We start from the raw sequence: 18,390 nt of genomic DNA on the forward strand, positions 1-18,390 counted from the left end.
ATTAGGATTACATTTTGTTTTTACAGTAGAATGTCAAAGTATACATTTTATACCTTTTTTTTTTTTTTTTTTATGAAAACATGTATTCCTATTGTGCAAAAAATAAGTCATAGGGTGTACTTCCACATACTGTATTCGGGGGGATGGAAAATGAATGCATTCAAACCTTTATTTATTCTCGTAAGACATTGAGGTCACCCTCCTTTTGCAGTGTCGTCGAGATACAACATTTCAAAGCAGAATGCAATGCCCCCGGTGGTCACCGAGGCTACTGCGTTAGCGACTCCTGGGGAGGCACCTGGCAGTGGGGGGGCTCCTCACTGGCCGTTGAGCCAGTAGAGCCACAACAGCAGTGATACTAACATGGTTCTTAACCCATTTTGGGGCGGGAACCCCTTTTGGTGTTTGAAACATTGTTATAATTTAGCTATTGAAAAATAGCAGATCTACAAGCTGGCGCGCTACGAGCTTGTAGGTCTGCTATTTTTGAAAAATCATTGAATATATATTTCAGAGCGAACATTTTTAACTAAAATATTTGCTTCTGGGGCGTCCCTGGAACTACATATTTTGAGATGGGGGGGGTCCGTGGCCCAATAGAGATAATTCTGGGGGTCCTTGACATGAAAAAGGTTGAGCACCACTGATATAGAAACATGGGTTTTTCAGAAAAACAATAGGATTTTGAAGCCTTTTTTTTAATCGACCGCAGTCCAAAATGGGTTAAGGTGCATTTAATGGTCTCAACACTGTCAGCTAAATTTATTTTACACATTTGATATTATTCCAGACATCATTGTATTCAAAATGTTGTCATTATATGAACCAACACACCTGTTTTCTGTATGTAAAGGGATATAAAACAAAATGTTATGCTCATGTTTTATGAAAACTAACTTGTGCATATTGACTAAAATTATTGGAGAAATCTTCTCACAGAGTAAACGGCAAAGAACACTGAGAATATATGGTATTTTACTCCACAAAAAAAGCTCCTTTTGTAAGGACATTAATGCCACAGACGAATAACAGTCTAAGTCCACACTATTGATCCATAATGTCTAAATGATAGATAAGGGTTCAGGACAACGAGGCCTTTTGGTGGAGGGGTCAGAATGAAATGAGCTCATCGGAAAGGTGTACAAAATAAACAATGGACAAAATTAATAACATAGCATTTCACAGTATAAATCTTTATTGCTACTTGGCTTAAGGTTAATTAAAAATACAGCTTTCTGCTCCAAACTAGACATAGCAGCTTTTTAAATAAAACAGTTTAAAGGAGGAGTACGATTCTGGCTGACAGACAGCAAAAGTGCTCATTGTTAGTCCTATTCCTAAATAAAACAATTATCAACTGATGAATAAACATTGAACATGACTTTTTTTTGCAGTATTCTGCATGCTAAAATAAAAGAATATTAGATATGCTCCATTTTGTACAAATCACATTTTGTATGTACTGTATGTATTTTATATTGATTTACAGTATATAGGGCATGCTTTAAACATTAAATACAGCAATAATTAGTACCTTTAAAAGTACAATAATGTGTAACAATTTACCATACAATCCCTATCATTTTAAATTCTGTAATGGAGAAGGAAATATAAATTTGCATGAAACAATGAAGTACAAAAATAAACATCAGCTTCTTGGCATTGAGATAAAATATTCAAGCATTTCTAGAAAATAATGTACAGAAAGGAACAGTGAGGGTTAAACATGGTTACTTTGGTCATATGTCAAACAACTGGAACATCCTCTACCAGTCTCTCTTTCACCAGAACCACTCAACATTCATTCCATAATGCATAAGAGCATGCATGCATACTTGTATGTGTGCATTTAGTCTAACATCTCTTAACACACACATGCATGCATGCACACACACACGTCACACACACACACACACACATACACACACACACAATACCACAACACAGGCAGCATCTAAAAAAAGAAAGAAGGAAAAATAAGCATCTTATAGTGGAAAGGATGAATTGGCAATTTGAAAAACACTGACAGCCTTTTACTCAGCCAAGCGATTCTCAACCTCTTGTGGATCTGGGCCCACTAGAAAATCTTGAAGGTGCACATGGCCCACCCATCTGACCACCTATTATGATCAGATGTTTTGGGCCGTGTGCATTTTCAGAACATGTTTATTTTAATGTATCGATTGTGTACTACTTATTAAGTTTTTGTTTATTTGGTATCACTATGAAAACACATTTGTCAAGATTTAAAAGATTTCTTTGTTATTGTACTGTAATATCAATGAAAAAAGAGAATCCCGCACACTGTCTTCACTTAGGTTGGTTTTTATTGCAACGTTTCGGTCGTCAGACCTTCATTTATGCCTGATGAAGGTCTGACGACCGAAACGTTGCAATAAAAACCAACCTGTGTGGTGAAGACAGTGTGCGGGATTCTCTTTTTTCTACCCATCAGTTCCTGTTATCCGACGCACCTGTCCTTTGTAGGTGTGCAGAAGGACTTTTCCGTACTGTAATATCAATAAAACCATAGTGAATTTTGAGGGCCCACTTGCAATATCCTCACAGGTTGGGAATGGTTATATCATATGCATACGCTTGTATGTATGGTGTCTTGTCCACTAGAGAATTAAAGGGAATCAATCATATTATCAAAAACATTGGACTTCACTGTACCCTGTGCTCCCTCTGGCTCTACAGTATGTATACTAACTGTAAGGATATTTAACCCATTTAGGCCTGACGTCGAAATAAATAAAACGTTTTCTGAAAGAATATTATATTCAAAGAGTTGTGCCACATTTTCACGATTTTTCAAAAATAGCAGACCTACAAGCTCGTAGCGCGCCACTCGGTGGCGCGCTATGAGCTTGTAGATCTGCTATTTTTCAATAGCTAAAGTATAACATAATGGGTTAAGTGTTTGTTTCTATTAAACCATGGAAGAGTGGGAGAGAATGTACACACAAATGCACAATTGAACCTGACTAATGGTCTGTAGATCCTTAACAAAACTCACATAAATGCAAAATGTTTGCACAAAACGCATAGACGCACATTCACACAGGCACACCATCAGTTACTATATCATTTCCATCCAGTTTGCTTTGCATATCTGTATGAGGGAAGTCATCAAGTCTTCATACTTTAGTGCCTTACAACAGTATCCTGTATGCAATAAGTCAAACAAAAAGGCCCATTCCATTTCAGGAATTAATAAAGAAAAACCCTCGTCCCAACTTAAAAATGCAGTATGAAAATGTCAAATGTGTGCAAATATGTTTTAAAACATTAGCATCTGTCCCAAAGCTCTATCTCCAACATCCCAGTGTAGAATGTACAGAAAAGGTCTACACTTAAGCACATGTATGTACTAGTGATGTACGGGCGGGCCGGCAACCGGGCCAGCCCGCGCCGATTTGAAAGATCGAAATCTTGTCCCGGCCGACGGGACAAGATTTTCAGCTCAATTATTGCACGGCGGGCGGGGCGGGTCACGTGAGAGTTTTGGACAAAATCTGTAAATTTAGTAGTAGAAAAATGTGTGTATTCTGAAGAAATGGACTTACTATATGGACAGTTGCTACATGAGCCAGGGAATCCAGGAAAAAAAACACATTTTTGGTTGTACTGTGACCTTCTACAGTTTTCGGCCAAAATATAAAGTGGGCTATTATAGCACCACCATTAGGACACTTTGAATATGTTTGGGTTGCGTTGTCTTCCTAGGACCATTTATTTACCATTCTAGGACCTCGGCCCACTGGAAGCCTGCACAAAGTTTGGATGCTGACAGGTGCAGCATTTTCAAAGATTGGATCCAGACTCATGCACATACATGCACGTGCGCACGCACGCACACAGACATACAAAATCTTCTTCCAAGATCCCTTAGTTCCAGCAACTAAGGCGCTCTGTACTTTTCTAAAGGAATTATCTAAGTAGTTTGTCACCTTAGGAAAAATACTACAGTATAATCAATAATGACACAAAGACTTCCAAATAACAATTGGGAAGAGAGTGATCACAAAGGCAATATGCTGTTGGCTTATACCTGTACCGTAGCCCAGGTATATCAACGTTATAGAGGCCCAATTACGGTATGTTGTTTATGGTGCTGATGCTAAGATTCTCGTGTTAACCACTTGAACGTCCCCAGCATGCCTATCCTGGGGGAAGTTAGCAAAAATAATAGCCCACAACAAATGTTTTCATTTGTTTTACAAAGTGCTTTGAACATATATCTTTTAAATGAAAAAAGTAATGGCAAAATTGAGTAATGAATCTATCAATGGGTAAATATTTGACCGATCATTCCAGTCTAATGAATACAGATTAAAAGGGTAGGTTGGTATTTCTTTGTTTCTTGTCCTCCCTCTATTTACCACTGATGCAAGTCACGAAGAGACAGGGAGACGGTATAACATAGAATAGTAGTAGTGCTTCTTTAAGGCGATATGGGAACATTGGAAGATCCAATTGGAAGATGCAGCTACTGAATGCAGCAGCACCAATAACCAAATAGTATCTAGATGGAGCAATAAATGACACTAGTAATTATACATGTTTGGCCTCCCTACAATCTCTGTTTTGGCACAAGGCAAGGTTTAAAGGAATGGCTAGACAGGGGTTTCTAGAACTGCACGATGGTGTTTGACAAACCAATGAACACTGTAACCTGCATTCCATTGTTCATCACCTATACTTGGCAAACACACGGCGGCAGAGGATGCAGTACCTTTAGAATTGATGATGGTTCCAAACCATCATTTAGATGGGAACCCCCTTGAACTCCCTCAAGGACCCCTGGGGGTCCCCGGACCCCACTTTGGGAACCGCTGTTCTAAATCCTAGTTTCTATGTTATTGGTTCTCAAACCTTTTCATGTCAAGGACCCCCCCAAATTATATGAATTTGGCCGCGGACACCCATCTCAAAATATTTTGTTCCAGGGACCCCCAGAAGCAAAGATTTGAGTTAAAAATGTTCACTTTAAAAATATATATATATATTCAAAGATTTGCACAAATGTTCCAGATTCAAAAATAGCAGATCTACAAGCTCATAGCATGGCACAACGTGACGTGCTATGAGCTTGTATATCTGCTATTTTTGAATAGCTAAAGTATAAAATAATGGTTAAAGGGTTTAAAATCTAAAATGACACGGATGCTTTTCCTGGTTTTAATGGGTTTAAACAAGGCATAATAAACCTTGTGTGGGAGACATAGACTGTCCCAATTATTATGAATGCTGTCGTTTGTTCTAAGACAACAACAGCAACACAAAAATCACACCCACCTATTGTCCTGGACTGGCATTCTCCCATTTGGGTCACGCTACCTCTAGGGACCAGATCCTACCACACAACACTTTCCTGCATAAAACAAGACCGACAGACCATACGTTTAACTTGCTGTGGATCTGTAGATGATATGCTAGCCAGTAAAACAGTCAAAAGAATTAAAAAAAGAAGAAGACCCACTGAGATAGATAAATTATGGCTTGTCATAGTTGTCACTGCTGTAGTTAGTTTGTCACACAAACAAACTGAATGCGCCCGTTAAGATTATTTTAGTTGAGATAACAACTTTCAATGGGTACTTGGGTAGCAGCCTCAAAAGAGAAACAAAAACAGTGTGTGTTGACTAGAATTTGTCATCTATGTACCAGCAGAGTACACTGACATTTCATAACATACGGTACATACATATAAAGTATGTTTATCTTACATGTCTCTAAATAAATCCAGCCTTGCCCTCATTGCGTACAGTACTTTGATAATTGTTTTGTTCAAATGACTCTTCCACACTTCCTAGATCTTCATTTGATTCTCTGATGACCACACAACATAATCCATTGGAATTGAACCTTTTGTTTTTCCCATAGGACAATAATTAATCACACACCATCTCAAATTACAGTGTTGGCTTTACACGGTTATGAAAATTAAGTTCTTACAATTATTTTTGGCAACAATTCAAAATTAATGTCCTCTCTAGCGAAACAACCACATGAACCAGTGCCTAAATTCAACAGACTAAAGCCCGATTCATACTTGGTTGCACGACGGTGTCGCATGTCGAGGACAGCCGACATACAAGGTCTGCTAATGAAGGCCTGCTATTCTCGGCCGTTCCCTGCCATTCCCAGCCGTTCTCTGCACACGACAGCGCATGAATTAGGCCTTAGTTAAAAAAAAACGTCATTTTGAAGATGGATCACATCCTATACATAGGGTTCACCACATAGGCCTACTGAATGGAATCGTTGAACAATCCCACAGTAGCTTTTCTCTTACAGCTGGGAATGTCAACACGCTCTGGTCTGGGCTGATTCATCCGCAGTAGGCACTTTTTCACCTTTTCTTCACAGGGATTTTCCTCCTGGACCTGAAAGACCGCCGGACGGACCCCTCGAGAGGAGATCATTAGAGTGATCATCCCAATTCAGGATAGCAATTTGATTGCTAGACCTTCCGAGTAAAGGGAAATGTTGCTGACGTGTTCTGCAATGTTAAATTCATGAGGTATTCCAGCTCAGGCATGGGGCTTATTATTCGTCCTTTGGAACATGAATTTCTTTCCACAACCTCTTGTCACGAGTTGTGCCGCCGACGCCGCCCCGCTCACACAGTTCCACCAGATTCAACCCCATTCAGACAACTCGCTAGCTTAGAACGACGTGCTGACGGACATCAATCGCTTTTCCATCTGTCAAACGTCACAACACATCTACCATGTCTGGTCTGAATGGCAACTCCAATTTGAATATCCCACAGAGAGACCTCCTTTCTGCCTCCTTTTGCCATGGCATTTGGTGCGTTACTCTGGCTCTCCTACTAGAGGGCAGTGTCGTACACCTCCTGCTGTAGAATGTGAGTGGGGCCTGCAGAGGGGGCCAGCATGGAGGTGTGGTTGTGCTGATGGAGCATGGGAGCAGCAGGAGGGTGCGGGTGGTCCCACACCAGGTCTCTAATGGAAGGGGGAGTGGACGGCACCGGGGGACCCAAGACCACAGGGGTCTGGCCTCTCAGCTGCTCCCGGACATCCTGCTCCAGACTCGGGGGCACAATCAGTTGATCCTCTGGGTCCTGCTGGGCCGGGGCAGTGAAGTAGCCCGACTTCTTTTTGGGAGCCTCCAGGGCCACCTCGATGGCGTTATGGCTGTCCTGAGGGTAGGGTTGTCATCATGATGACAGTTTAGTTGACGATCAAATGTTTATCTGACATGTCCCTAAATAATCCATTGATGCGAGTAACAATTTCACTGTTTTTGGCATAAAAATACAGTATAAAAAATACATATATAGTTGAAAATGTCTTTTCAGTTTGCCTAGTAACAGAAAATTACTTTTCTGTTTGATCATTTAATACTTCAATCAAAAATGGCGGAAATAGATGATCTAAATTATAAGCACATGATGCGATGCATTTCTCCACAGACTAATTTATACAGATGAAATGGAAACGAGTCTGTCATCCCAAACAATTTGCGATGAGGAAATAATGTGATCGAAAGTACCCTACTTTTACTTAAGTAAAATGTTGAGGAATTTCCAATACTTTTACTTCTACTCCACTACATCACAGAGGCAAATATTGTACTTTTACATTCATTTGAAAACTATTTTTTATTAAAAAGAATATTATTATAATTATTTCAATAACTAGATTATTATTATAAAACATATATTAAACACTTCAGCTCTATACATTTCGGCCATTTGAAAATAGACGATCTACAAACTCACAGTGAGCTTCTAGATCTGCTATTTTCAAAATATTTGTAATATACATTTGAAAACTTGAAATGGGACATTCTGCATAGTGAGTACTTTCTACTTTTGGTACTTTAAGTACATTTTGATGCCAATACTTTCGTACTTTTAATCAAGTACATTTTGAATTCCGAACTTTTACTTGTAACGGAGCAGTTCTACATTGCAGTATTTATACTTTTACTTAAGCAAAACATTTGAGTACTTTCCCCCACACCACTGGGTAATTGTGACAGGGCTACCTGAGGGGCAACCACGGAGCCGTTGGACAGCTTCTTGCCAAAGAGGCTGGACGTGGACGGTGACTTCTTCAGGTCCGACATCTCTCGGCCGCAGACGGCCAGGAGGCAGCCGTTGGTCGCAGACACCACCACGCTGGTCTGCCTGCGCGTCTTACCGTTGGGATAGTCACAACCCCGCTTCTCCATGTCAACGTCTTTGGGGTTCACGGCGGGGGGCCCAGAACGCAGCTGGAACGCACAGCAATGGATGTCAACCTGGATAGATAAAGAGAGACAGACAGACAGACAGACAGACAGACAGACCTTTATCGATCCCGCAGGGCAAATTCAGTGGCCAGCAGTTAAAGCACACCATTTTTGATGGTTAACGCTTAAAATGCCATCAACAATGAACTATAGCATACGACAGCACACCCTTTACAGTAACCTGCACTACGACAGCACACCCTTTACAGTAACCTGCACTACGACAGCACACCCTTTACAGTAACCTGCACTACGACAGCACACCCTTTACAGTAACCTGCACTACGACAGCACACCCTTTACAGTAACCTGCACTACGACAGCACACCCTTTACAGTAACCTGCACTACGACAGCACACCCTTTACAGTAACCTGCACTACGACAGCACACCCTTTACAGTAACCTGCACTACGACAGCACACCCTTTACAGTAACCTGCACTACGACAGCACACCCTTTACAGTAACCTGCACTACGCACAAACAAGACACACCCAATCACAGTAATTACAGTATCCCACGCTATGCTTAAACAACTAGTGTCGTAATAACGAGATCAACAGAATACTCTGGGATCAGTCCAGTACTACAGAATACTCTGGGATCGGTCCAGTACTACAGAATACTCTGGGATCAGTCCAGTACTACAGAATACTCTGGGATCGGTCCAGTGTCCAACAGTACCTCCACCTCTAGCTTGCTGCCGTTGGAGATCACACCTTCAAGTGGTAATTCGTCGTCGCTGTCCAGCCCGTTGTCAGAGTGGTTACTGGAGAAGGTGGCACTGGAGGGCTGCCGTTGGAACAAGACGGGGTGAGGCCCCCCCGCCCCGGCCGAGCCGGGCACCATGACGCCAGACAGCGTGGTGGTGGCAGCGGGATGCAGGCTGCAGCGTCTCTCTGGGCGGTGCACGGGGCCTGAGGAGGCAGGGTTACTATCATACACTGGTTAAAGAAGGAGCATGTCACCCAATTTAACCCATTTAGGCCTGACGTCGAAAGAATATATACCTATTCAAAGATTTGTGCCGCATTTTTACGATTTTTCAAAAATAGCAGATCTACAAGTTCATAGCGCGCCACTCGGTGGCGCGCTATGAGCTTGTAGATCTGCTATTTTTTAATAGCTAAAGCATAACATAATGCTAACACCAAAAGGGGTTCCCGCTCAGAATGGGTTAAATCTTATCTTCAGATAATTGGTCCTCATGCTCGAAGATGGCACCATTTGTGCCTATTCGCTCACTGCGTCTCATTGGTGGACAGTGTACGGAAACCTGTCTACCAATAACATCATTGATGGGGATTCCAATTAATTAATTAATGAATAAGACACATCCACCCAAAAGCCTATGGATGTGAAATCTTCCAATATTATTGCTGTGCCAGCGATGCAATGCGACACGTTTTTCTGAACTTTTTGAATCTCTCCCCTACCCCATACATTACAATAAAAAACAACACTAAAACTAATTAAAAAAACGAACTATAACTGAAATTGAAAAACAAAAAAAGTGAAAACTAAATAAAAAATTACACTTGTGTGAAGTGAGGGGCGCTCTTGCCATCATATATCATCATACATCACATTCCGTGCTCAGCCAATCAAATCATCATATTCCGTGCTACAAACACACACACACAAAGCTGTGCATAGGAAAAAAATAAACAACGTTCAAAAAAACGGATTCTAAACTTTACTAACCTTGTGAGGAGGTTTGCTCATCGGCAGTGGAACCTGCTTCGCTGCCCACCTCGGAGGCCGACGTCTCGCTGTTGAACTCGGACACGACGACGGCGGTGCTGCACGAGGGAGTGACCGGCTCGGCAGTGGCGGGGCCGAGAATCATCACGGCGGCCGGTAAGGCGGTGGCGGGGCACGCCGTGGTCGGCCCCCCTCCTCGGGGCTCAGTGCCGGCGGCAGAGAGCGGCGGCTCACAGGTGCAGCTGTCCTCGCCGATGTGCAGAGACACCACCACGGCGCCGATGTTGTCCTTGCAGCCGTAGCTCTGGGCCAGGGAGCAGAGCTTCTTGGCGGCGGCGCGCGGGTCGCGCACGGTCTGAACGGTACGCACGGCCTCGTGGTAGGAGACCCTCTCGAACAGCGCCCGGTTGCCCAGGATCAGGAACTGGTCTTGGGGACAGAGGGGCTCGGTGTGCACCCAGGGCTTGGGCAGCACCCACGGAGAGAGATAAGAGCAGCCCAGCAGGCGCGAGCAACACGTCACTCCGCTCACCTTGTTGTCCTGCAAACATTAAGAACAGAGATAAACATGTAAACATGAGTAGAACACAGTCAGTACATGTAGGGTTTCATCCTAAAGTGTTGCATCTGGAAAAGTATAAAGAGTTTCCAACCAGTCAATATTTTCATAATCTCTCAAGAAGACACATGTGGTTTTTCTATCCTCAAAAAACATGTTTTATAGGCAACTTATTAGTTGAGCGATTACTAAACTCTTGTAATGAAGCTGGCTGGTTATGTATAGTCATTCGGTACACTGTAAAAATCACTACACAACTTCTAATTAGAATCAATATCTTACAAATGGTGCAATTTGGTGGTCAGAGCCTCAGAGGTCAGGAAAATGTGCTATTGATTGGCACAGAGTTGTAATAGCTGATCTACAAGTTGCATCGCGATGCGCTGTGAGCTTGTAGATGAGCTATCTTCACTATTTTTGAAATTTGCAATAGTGCAATAACTAGTACCTCTGTGATGATGGCTTTGGCTAGTTTAACCCTCTCCATCTCCTCGGCACTGCTCTCCAGGCTGAGGACCTTAGAGAGGACTAGAGGCTGGCCGTCTCGGCACAGCACTGCCTGGCAGGTGCCCACGTTAGCCACGGTCAGGCTGAACACGCCTCCTGGCTCCCCTAAAGGCTCGTGGTGGATGTAACACAGCAGGGCAGAGGCTCCCAGCTTCTGCCCAGCCATGCCTAGTTTCCTGTACCATACAAACACACACACACACACACACACACACACACACACAAGCTTCAGAGCCCTAAAGCAGCTGTTCGCAACCTATAAATCAACACAGCAGCGGCAGCACAATGATCCGTTTGTTAATTGCAAACACTGTTGATGTACTGATGGCAAATATCGTCTAAATAGTTTTTCAATTCAAATTTACGCAATATATTAGATTGACACAATAGATATGTATTTTGCCTCAGGCCATTTTCACCGTATATTGAAAATAGCAGATTTACAAGCTCACAACATGTCACATTGCGACACGTAAGCTTGTAGATGGTCTATTTTCAAATAGCCAAATACTAAAATAGGTTTAAGTTTAAGATTTTAACACTGTTCCTTATTTTGCTGTGGATGCCCTGAAACCCGGGTCCCCGGAGCCTACTCTGAGAACCAGTGTATTTATTAGATAATCCAACCTGTGTGAGGTGAGAAAGGTATTGCACATGTACACGCTGTCCACACTGGAGTGCTGTAATTCCTCGGATAGCACATCTCCCATGGTGCACTGCAGTAGTCGAGGCACTTCCTCATTGCGGTCACCGTCAAAGATGCCATAAGCTGCCTCTACGCCGCTGTCCCCAAAACGATCCACTGCCAGCACAGACACACACAACCTGTCCACAACACAACACACACATTAACACAGAAATGACAACCTGTCCACAACACAGCACACACACATTAACACAGAAATGACAACCTGTCCACAACACAGCACACACACATTAACACAGAAATGAACAACTCAGAGGCAAATATTGTGCTTTTTACTCCACTACAATTATTTGACAGCTTTAGTTACAACTTACAAGTGACTTTGGAGATTTAGATTATTCATACAAAACATACTTTAACCCATTTATTTTTCAAAAATAGCAGACCTACAAGCTCGTAGCGCGGCACTCGGTGCCGCGCTACGAGCTTGTAGGTCTGCTATCTTAGACAGACAGACAGACAGACAGACAGTGGCCCCCAAAATTGCAGAAGTGCCGCGCTACGAGCTTGTAGGTCTGCTATTTTAGACAGACAGACAGACAGACAGACAGACAGACAGAGGCCCCCAAAAATAGCAGACCTACAAGCTCGTAGCGCGGCAATCGGTGCCGCGCTACGAGCTTGTAGGTCTGCTATTTTAGACAGACAGACAGACGCCCCCAAAAATAGCAGATCTACAAGCTCGTAGCGCGGCAATCGGTGCCGCGCTACGAGCTTGTAGATCTGCTATTTTAGACAGAGATTATAGCAATGAACCCTGAGGATGTACAGTAGGCTGTATACTTGTCCTTAATGTAGATGCAGTAATGCTCCTATCTGGTCACCAGAGGCCAGTCTATGGACGGATACTATCATGTTCTCCCTAGTACTATTCAGCATTGGTGTTATGTTAAGGGACATTCACACTGTGTACTTTAACTACAACTATAATATCTATAACAAGAGACTGTTTTCACGTTTAAAATGTAATAATGTTATAAAAGCTGACTGAATACAATTGTTTAGAATCTATACCAGTGCTTCTCAATTTGGGGTCCGGTGACCCCCAGGGGCCCTTGGGGGTTGTCCAGGGGGTCCCCAGTAAACGTAGGTAATGCATCATCACAATGGTTTGAACACGACTAGACAGCAGCGCAGTCTGTTTTCACGTTTAAAGTGACATTTATAAAAGCTAACTGAGCATAAATGCTTAGAATGTATGCCAGTGCTTCTCAATTCGGGGTCCGGTGACCCCCAGGGGCCATTGGGGGTTGTCCAAGGGGTCCCCAGTAAACGTAGGTAATGCAACATCACAATGGTTTGAACACGACTAGACAGCAGCGCAGTCTGTTTTTCACGGTTAAAGTGACATTTGTAAAAGCTAATTGAGCATAAATGCTTAGAATGTATGCCAGTGCTTCTCAATTCAGGGTCCGTGGACCACCAGGGGCCCTTGTGGGATTTCCAGGGGGTCCCCAGTAAACATTTAAAACACCAAAAGGGGACCTTGCAACAGGTGTGTGTAGTTGCTAATAAAATGTCTTGACACACATACACGCGGCTGAGGTGACATCATGCAGTGTTGTGTTTTTGGCAGCAAACTCATTTCAGTAGTCACATTTTAGTCACCTGGAATGTTTGAGTGTTTTAATGTGTTTTAGGCAATGCCTCTGTGTGTGTGTGTGTGTGGTGCTGTCATATTATATGTGTAACTCCCTCCGAGCACAGACAGACACAAGTGGTTTCCTTGAAACTGATTTATTTGTGGATCCTCCAAATTCACCGTGAAAACTATAAACAATACAATAAAACAAGCACGTTACAATTAACATAAATACGACATGACATGCACAGCATGTAGATGCAAACATTTTACCAACGTAAAATACAGACAACAAATACCTTGTTGGCTGCGTGCAAATAACAAAGAAGGGAATCTCTTCAGTCTTAGGTCCTTCTAACCTTTCTTATGACAGTCTCTTGTAACTTTTAGTCTCTTTGTGTGACCAGTGCAAACGGAGCTGCTGCTGCACCCTGCTGCTGCTTGTGGCTTGATTGCTTACACAAAAAACCTGTGTACCCAATTTATATGAGCAGACCAAACGAGACACGGAACATGACTTTGACTCTTCAAAATAAAAGCATTACAACAACGACACAAATACATGAAATAATGTTTTAAACGTAAATGTGACTTAATTATGAACTTCTTCATTATGAACTTGTACCTTTTAGGAATAAAGCAAACTATATCACCTATAGTGGCAACAGTTACAATATGAATGTGTTTAAATGCCAGTGTAGCTGGTTCACACACACACACAATGCAGCAGGCATTAGACAACCTGACAGCCACCAACCTGGCAACCCTGAATGAGCCAATCAGCTGCCAGTCTCTGGTGTGTGTGTGTGAGAGAGAGAGTCCTCACAAGTACTGTTAAACAAACTCTACCCTAACGTCACTAAAAAGTACATTAAAACACTTTTTCCTTTCCAAAACAAACACAACGTACATTATGACAATATTTCACCCTTTGCATTGGTAAAATAGACTTTATTTTTTTTTGTCTTCCCTTCCAAAAAAACAAAAAGATAAAATTACCCAAAATCCATGGTTAAGAGTATTCCACGATGGCTCAGTGGTTTGGACAGCTTCCTACGGTGCCTGCCAGAGGACGCTGGTTCGAGACAGTCAACAAGTCTGCAGTCAAGATTCGGGACCTCGGACCAAGGACTAAGGATCCAAAATAAATAAATCAAAGTAAATCAAACTTTACCTTTTAGTCAACAATTCAAAAGTCAAGACAAGGACTAAGGACTAAGGACCAAGGCTAAATCAAAATAAATCACTCTTTACCTTTTAGTCAACTAAATGTACAATTGAAATGTATTTTGGCGGACATAATCCAAGATAATCCACTCTTTTCTCTTTTTAGTCAATTTGTAACAGTCAGCAGTGCCAGTTGGTGCCACAGGGTGGTGCACTGCTCCCTTTTGTTTTGCTTTGTGTAGAAGATCTGACGTGCTCCGTTCACATTTGTTTATCATATTAGTGCTGTCTGCCGTGAGACCTGGCTTAATATGGTCAATACTGAATCAATGCTCTATTAGTTGGCTGCCAAATAAACCAGTTTAGTGTCATCATCTGTGTCTGTGTGAAATACCTGGACTGACAACTATTCTGCTGTATCCAGTCCACCATAGTCTACTCCCTGCTCAACACATCACAAACTAAATCTACAATTGATTTTGTTGTCTAAAATGTGCTTTGGCGGGTCCCCCCCCACCTCTTGCTATAGACAGACATGTCATGACATGATGTGTGTCAAACAATTGTCACACATGGATGGATGATTATCCTTGTTTATTTATTTATTTCCGGGGGGAATGAATGAATGAATGAATGAATGAATGAATGAATGAATGAATGAATGAATGAATGAATGAATGAATGAATGAATAAATAAATAAATAAATAAATAAATAAATAAATAAATGGATGGATGGATGGATGGATGGATGGATGGATGGATGGATCATATTTCCGGGGGCATTTCTCTCCAGGTGAGGACAACGCCATCCAGTCAACCAACTATGGATGTCAGAAGATCAGGCATCATCTCGTATGTTGTATTACTTCTACTACTACTACTACTACTACTACTACTACTACTACTACTACTACTACTACTACTACCACACACACACACACACACACACACCTCACATTTTGCTTATGCAAATGAGTGGGCTGCGTCCCACCTGCTTTGTGGTTTTGACTACTTTGTGGGTGTGGGCTATGCAAATTAGTGGGTGTCGCTTATGCAAATTAGTGGGTGTCTCCCGCCTACTTTCTGGGAGCGGTTTATGCAAATGAAGGGGCGTGGTTCCCGCTACTTTGTGGGAGTGGGATATGCAAATTTGATGGGCGTGGTTTCGGCTACTTTGTGGGTGTGGGCTATGCAAATTTGTGGGTGTCACTTATGCAAATTAGTGCGTGTCGCCCGCCTACTTTCTGGGAGCGGTTTATGCAAATGAAGGGGCGTGGTTCCCGCTACTTTGTGGGAGTGGGTTATGCAAATTTGTGGGTGTCGCTTATGCAAATTAGTGCGTGTCGCCCGCCTACTTTCTGGGAGCGGTTTATGCAAATGAAGGGGCGTGGTTCCCGCTACTTTGTGGGAGTGGGTTATGCAAATTTGTGGGTGTCGCTTATGCAAATTAGTGCATGTCGCCCGCCTACTTTGTGGGAGCGGTTTATGCAAATGAAGGGGCGTGGTTCCCGCTACTTTGTAGGAGTGGGTTATGCAAATTTGATGGGCGTGGTTTCGGCTACTTTGTTGGTGTGGGCTATGCAAATTTGTGGGTGTCGCTTATGCAAATTAGTGCATGTCGCCCTCCTACTTTGTGGGAGCGGTTTATGCAAATGAAGGGCGTGATTCCCGCCTACTTTGTGGGAGTGGGTTATGCAAATTTGTGGGTGTCGCTTATGCAAATGAGTGCATGTCGCCCGCCTACTTTCTGGGAGCGGTTTATGCAAATGAAGGGGCGTGGTTCCCGCTACTTTGTGGGTGTGGTTCCCGCTACTTTGTGGGAGTGGGTTATGCAAATTTGATGGCCGTGGTTTCGGCTACTTTGTGGGTGTGGGCTATGCAAATTTGTGGGTGTCGCTTATGCAAATTAGTGCGTGTCGCCCGCCTACTTTCTGGGAGCGGTTTATGCAAATGAAGGGGCGTGGTTCCCGCTACTTTGTGGGTGTGGTTCCCGCTACTTTGTGGGAGTGGGTTATGCAAATTTGATGGCCGTGGTTTCGGCTACTTTGTGGGTGTGGGCTATGCAAATTTGTGGGTGTCGCTTATGCAAATTAGTGCGTGTCGCCCGCCTACTTTGTGGGAGCGGTTTATGCAAATGAAGGGCGTGTTTCGGCTACTTTGTGGGATTGGCTTATGCAAAGGAAGGGGAGTGGTATGTGTGATATACTGTGTATGGTCTGAAGGTGCAATGCCCTAAGGTAGACTAGGGGGCCCTAATGCGAAAAGGTGAATGATATTGTATTGATGATGTCATGAGGTCAATGAGAAGTAAGAAGGAAGTAAAGAAGTGAACACATGGTGTGAAGCTGCCTTGTCCGTGTGTACTTTATTTCATACGAATATACAACATATTTGGCGACGAGGATGGCCGTATCTTCTACTATCCACCTGCCTGCACTATTCCTGCCCTGCCCGGGTCAACCTTCCTTTCCATTTGAAATGTGGATGAAGATTTTCGACAATTACATGCTTGTCATTCATGCGGAAGGGGACGCCTGGCCGGACAAACGGAAGCGTGCTACTCTACTTCATTGCCTGGGTGCAGAAGGCCAGAGGATTTTCTACGGTATTCCTGAAACAGGTGATACTTATGCTGCGGCTGTAGAAGCACTAAAGAAGCATTTTACGCCGACAGTAAACGTGGTAGTTGAACGTCACAAGTTCCGACAGAGGGCGCAGCTGCCACACGAGTCCATTTCAGATTATGTATCTGCACTACGGGAATTGATTGCAACATGTGATTTTGGTGACAGAGCCAACGAAATGCTGAGAGATCAACTGATTGAGAAAGCATCGTGCCCAAGAGTTAGGGAAAGACTCTTAATGCAAACTGATCTTACACTGGAAAAGGCGATTACACTTTCATGCCAAGTTGAATCTGCCATGGCGCATGCTCAGTCTCTCCATGCAAGCTCATCACTGCCAGTACAGGCGGTGAGATCAAAACCGTTCCGTGCACAGAAGGGACGTGAGGGGAAATCAGAATATAAGGGACACAAGCCAAGTCGCTCCGGTTCCTCCTGCTACCGGTGTGGATCCGGTGATCACCTCGCCAACTCCCCAGGATGCCCTGCGGCGAAGGTGACATGCAAACAGTGCAACAAAAAAGGCCATTACGCACGAGTTTGCCGCTCCTCCAGAAAGGAGACCGTTCAGGAGGTTGAGAGTGAGCTCCCAGAGCTTACAGTCCTTTATCTACAGGATGAGTCTGAGAGAAAGAACAGAATCATATGCCGTGTCACAATACGCACAAAAGAGTCTGTTCCGTACAAAGTCGACCTAGTGGTGGACACCGGCTCATCTGCCTCCATAATACCACGTCAACTGTACACTGACCACTTTTACTGTACCCCTCTCGTTGCACCGCCAGCTCAGCTATTAAACTACTCCAAATCCAAAATACCGTCACTTGGATGTCTGCCAGCTACTGTGCACCATGATGGCACTACTGTGCCTGCCAAAATCTACGTTGTCAAAGCAGGGACGCCTATACTGGGCATGGACTTGTTTCTGGCGCTCAATCTACGTCTCGTCGGAAACAAGGTGATAACTAAAAACATGCCTGACGCTCCTGTCTGTCAGGTAGACACCGCACCTCCCACACTGGGCCGCGCAAAGGCTTTTGTGCACCGCGTAAAAGTGAAAGGTGAAGTGACTCCCGTACAACAGAAATTGCGCAGACTTCCCTACTCCGTCAAAGAAGACGTCACAAAAGAATTGGAACGCTTGCAGACACTCGGTGTCATTGAAAAGATTGACGCATCTCCGTGGGTTTCACCCATTGTGGTGATACAGAAGAAAACAGGCAGCATACGAATGTGCGTTGATCTACGTGAGCCTAACAAGGCCATTGTCA

At 43.4% G+C, this 18,390-nt stretch overlaps 1 protein-coding gene across 6 annotated transcripts; it reads right to left on the reverse strand.

Annotated features, from left to right (window-relative positions):
* Nucleotides 1-5,133: 5,133 nt before the first annotated feature.
* LOC306920862 (PH domain leucine-rich repeat-containing protein phosphatase 2-like) lies at nucleotides 5,134-13,775 on the reverse strand. Of its 6 annotated transcripts, XR_013789701.1 has the most exons (8): nucleotides 13,627-13,769; nucleotides 11,667-11,864; nucleotides 10,981-11,215; nucleotides 9,974-10,514; nucleotides 8,954-9,186; nucleotides 8,023-8,277; nucleotides 6,059-7,171; nucleotides 5,134-5,998 (listed from the first exon to the last, which is right to left on the reverse strand). XR_013789701.1 is itself a non-coding variant. In XM_079497807.1 (7 exons), the coding sequence occupies exons 2-7, from the start codon at nucleotides 11,747-11,749 to the stop codon at nucleotides 6,842-6,844; spliced, it is 1,677 nt and encodes a 558-aa protein (XP_079353933.1). In that variant the 5' UTR covers nucleotides 11,750-11,864; nucleotides 13,687-13,775; the 3' UTR covers nucleotides 6,007-6,841. The 6 variants fall into 6 exon arrangements, 5 of the variants coding, with proteins under 5 accessions (XP_079353933.1, XP_079353932.1, XP_079353936.1 ...); XM_079497807.1 differs by lacking the exon at nucleotides 5,134-5,998 and having other exon boundaries at nucleotides 6,007-7,171; nucleotides 13,687-13,775; XM_079497806.1 differs by lacking the exon at nucleotides 5,134-5,998 and having other exon boundaries at nucleotides 6,007-7,171.
* Nucleotides 13,776-18,390: the final 4,615 nt, after the last annotated feature.

This window comes from Electrona antarctica, assembly GCF_951216825.1.
Source record: "Electrona antarctica genome assembly, chromosome: 3".
Classification (NCBI taxonomy): Eukaryota; Metazoa; Chordata; class Actinopteri; order Myctophiformes; family Myctophidae; genus Electrona; species Electrona antarctica.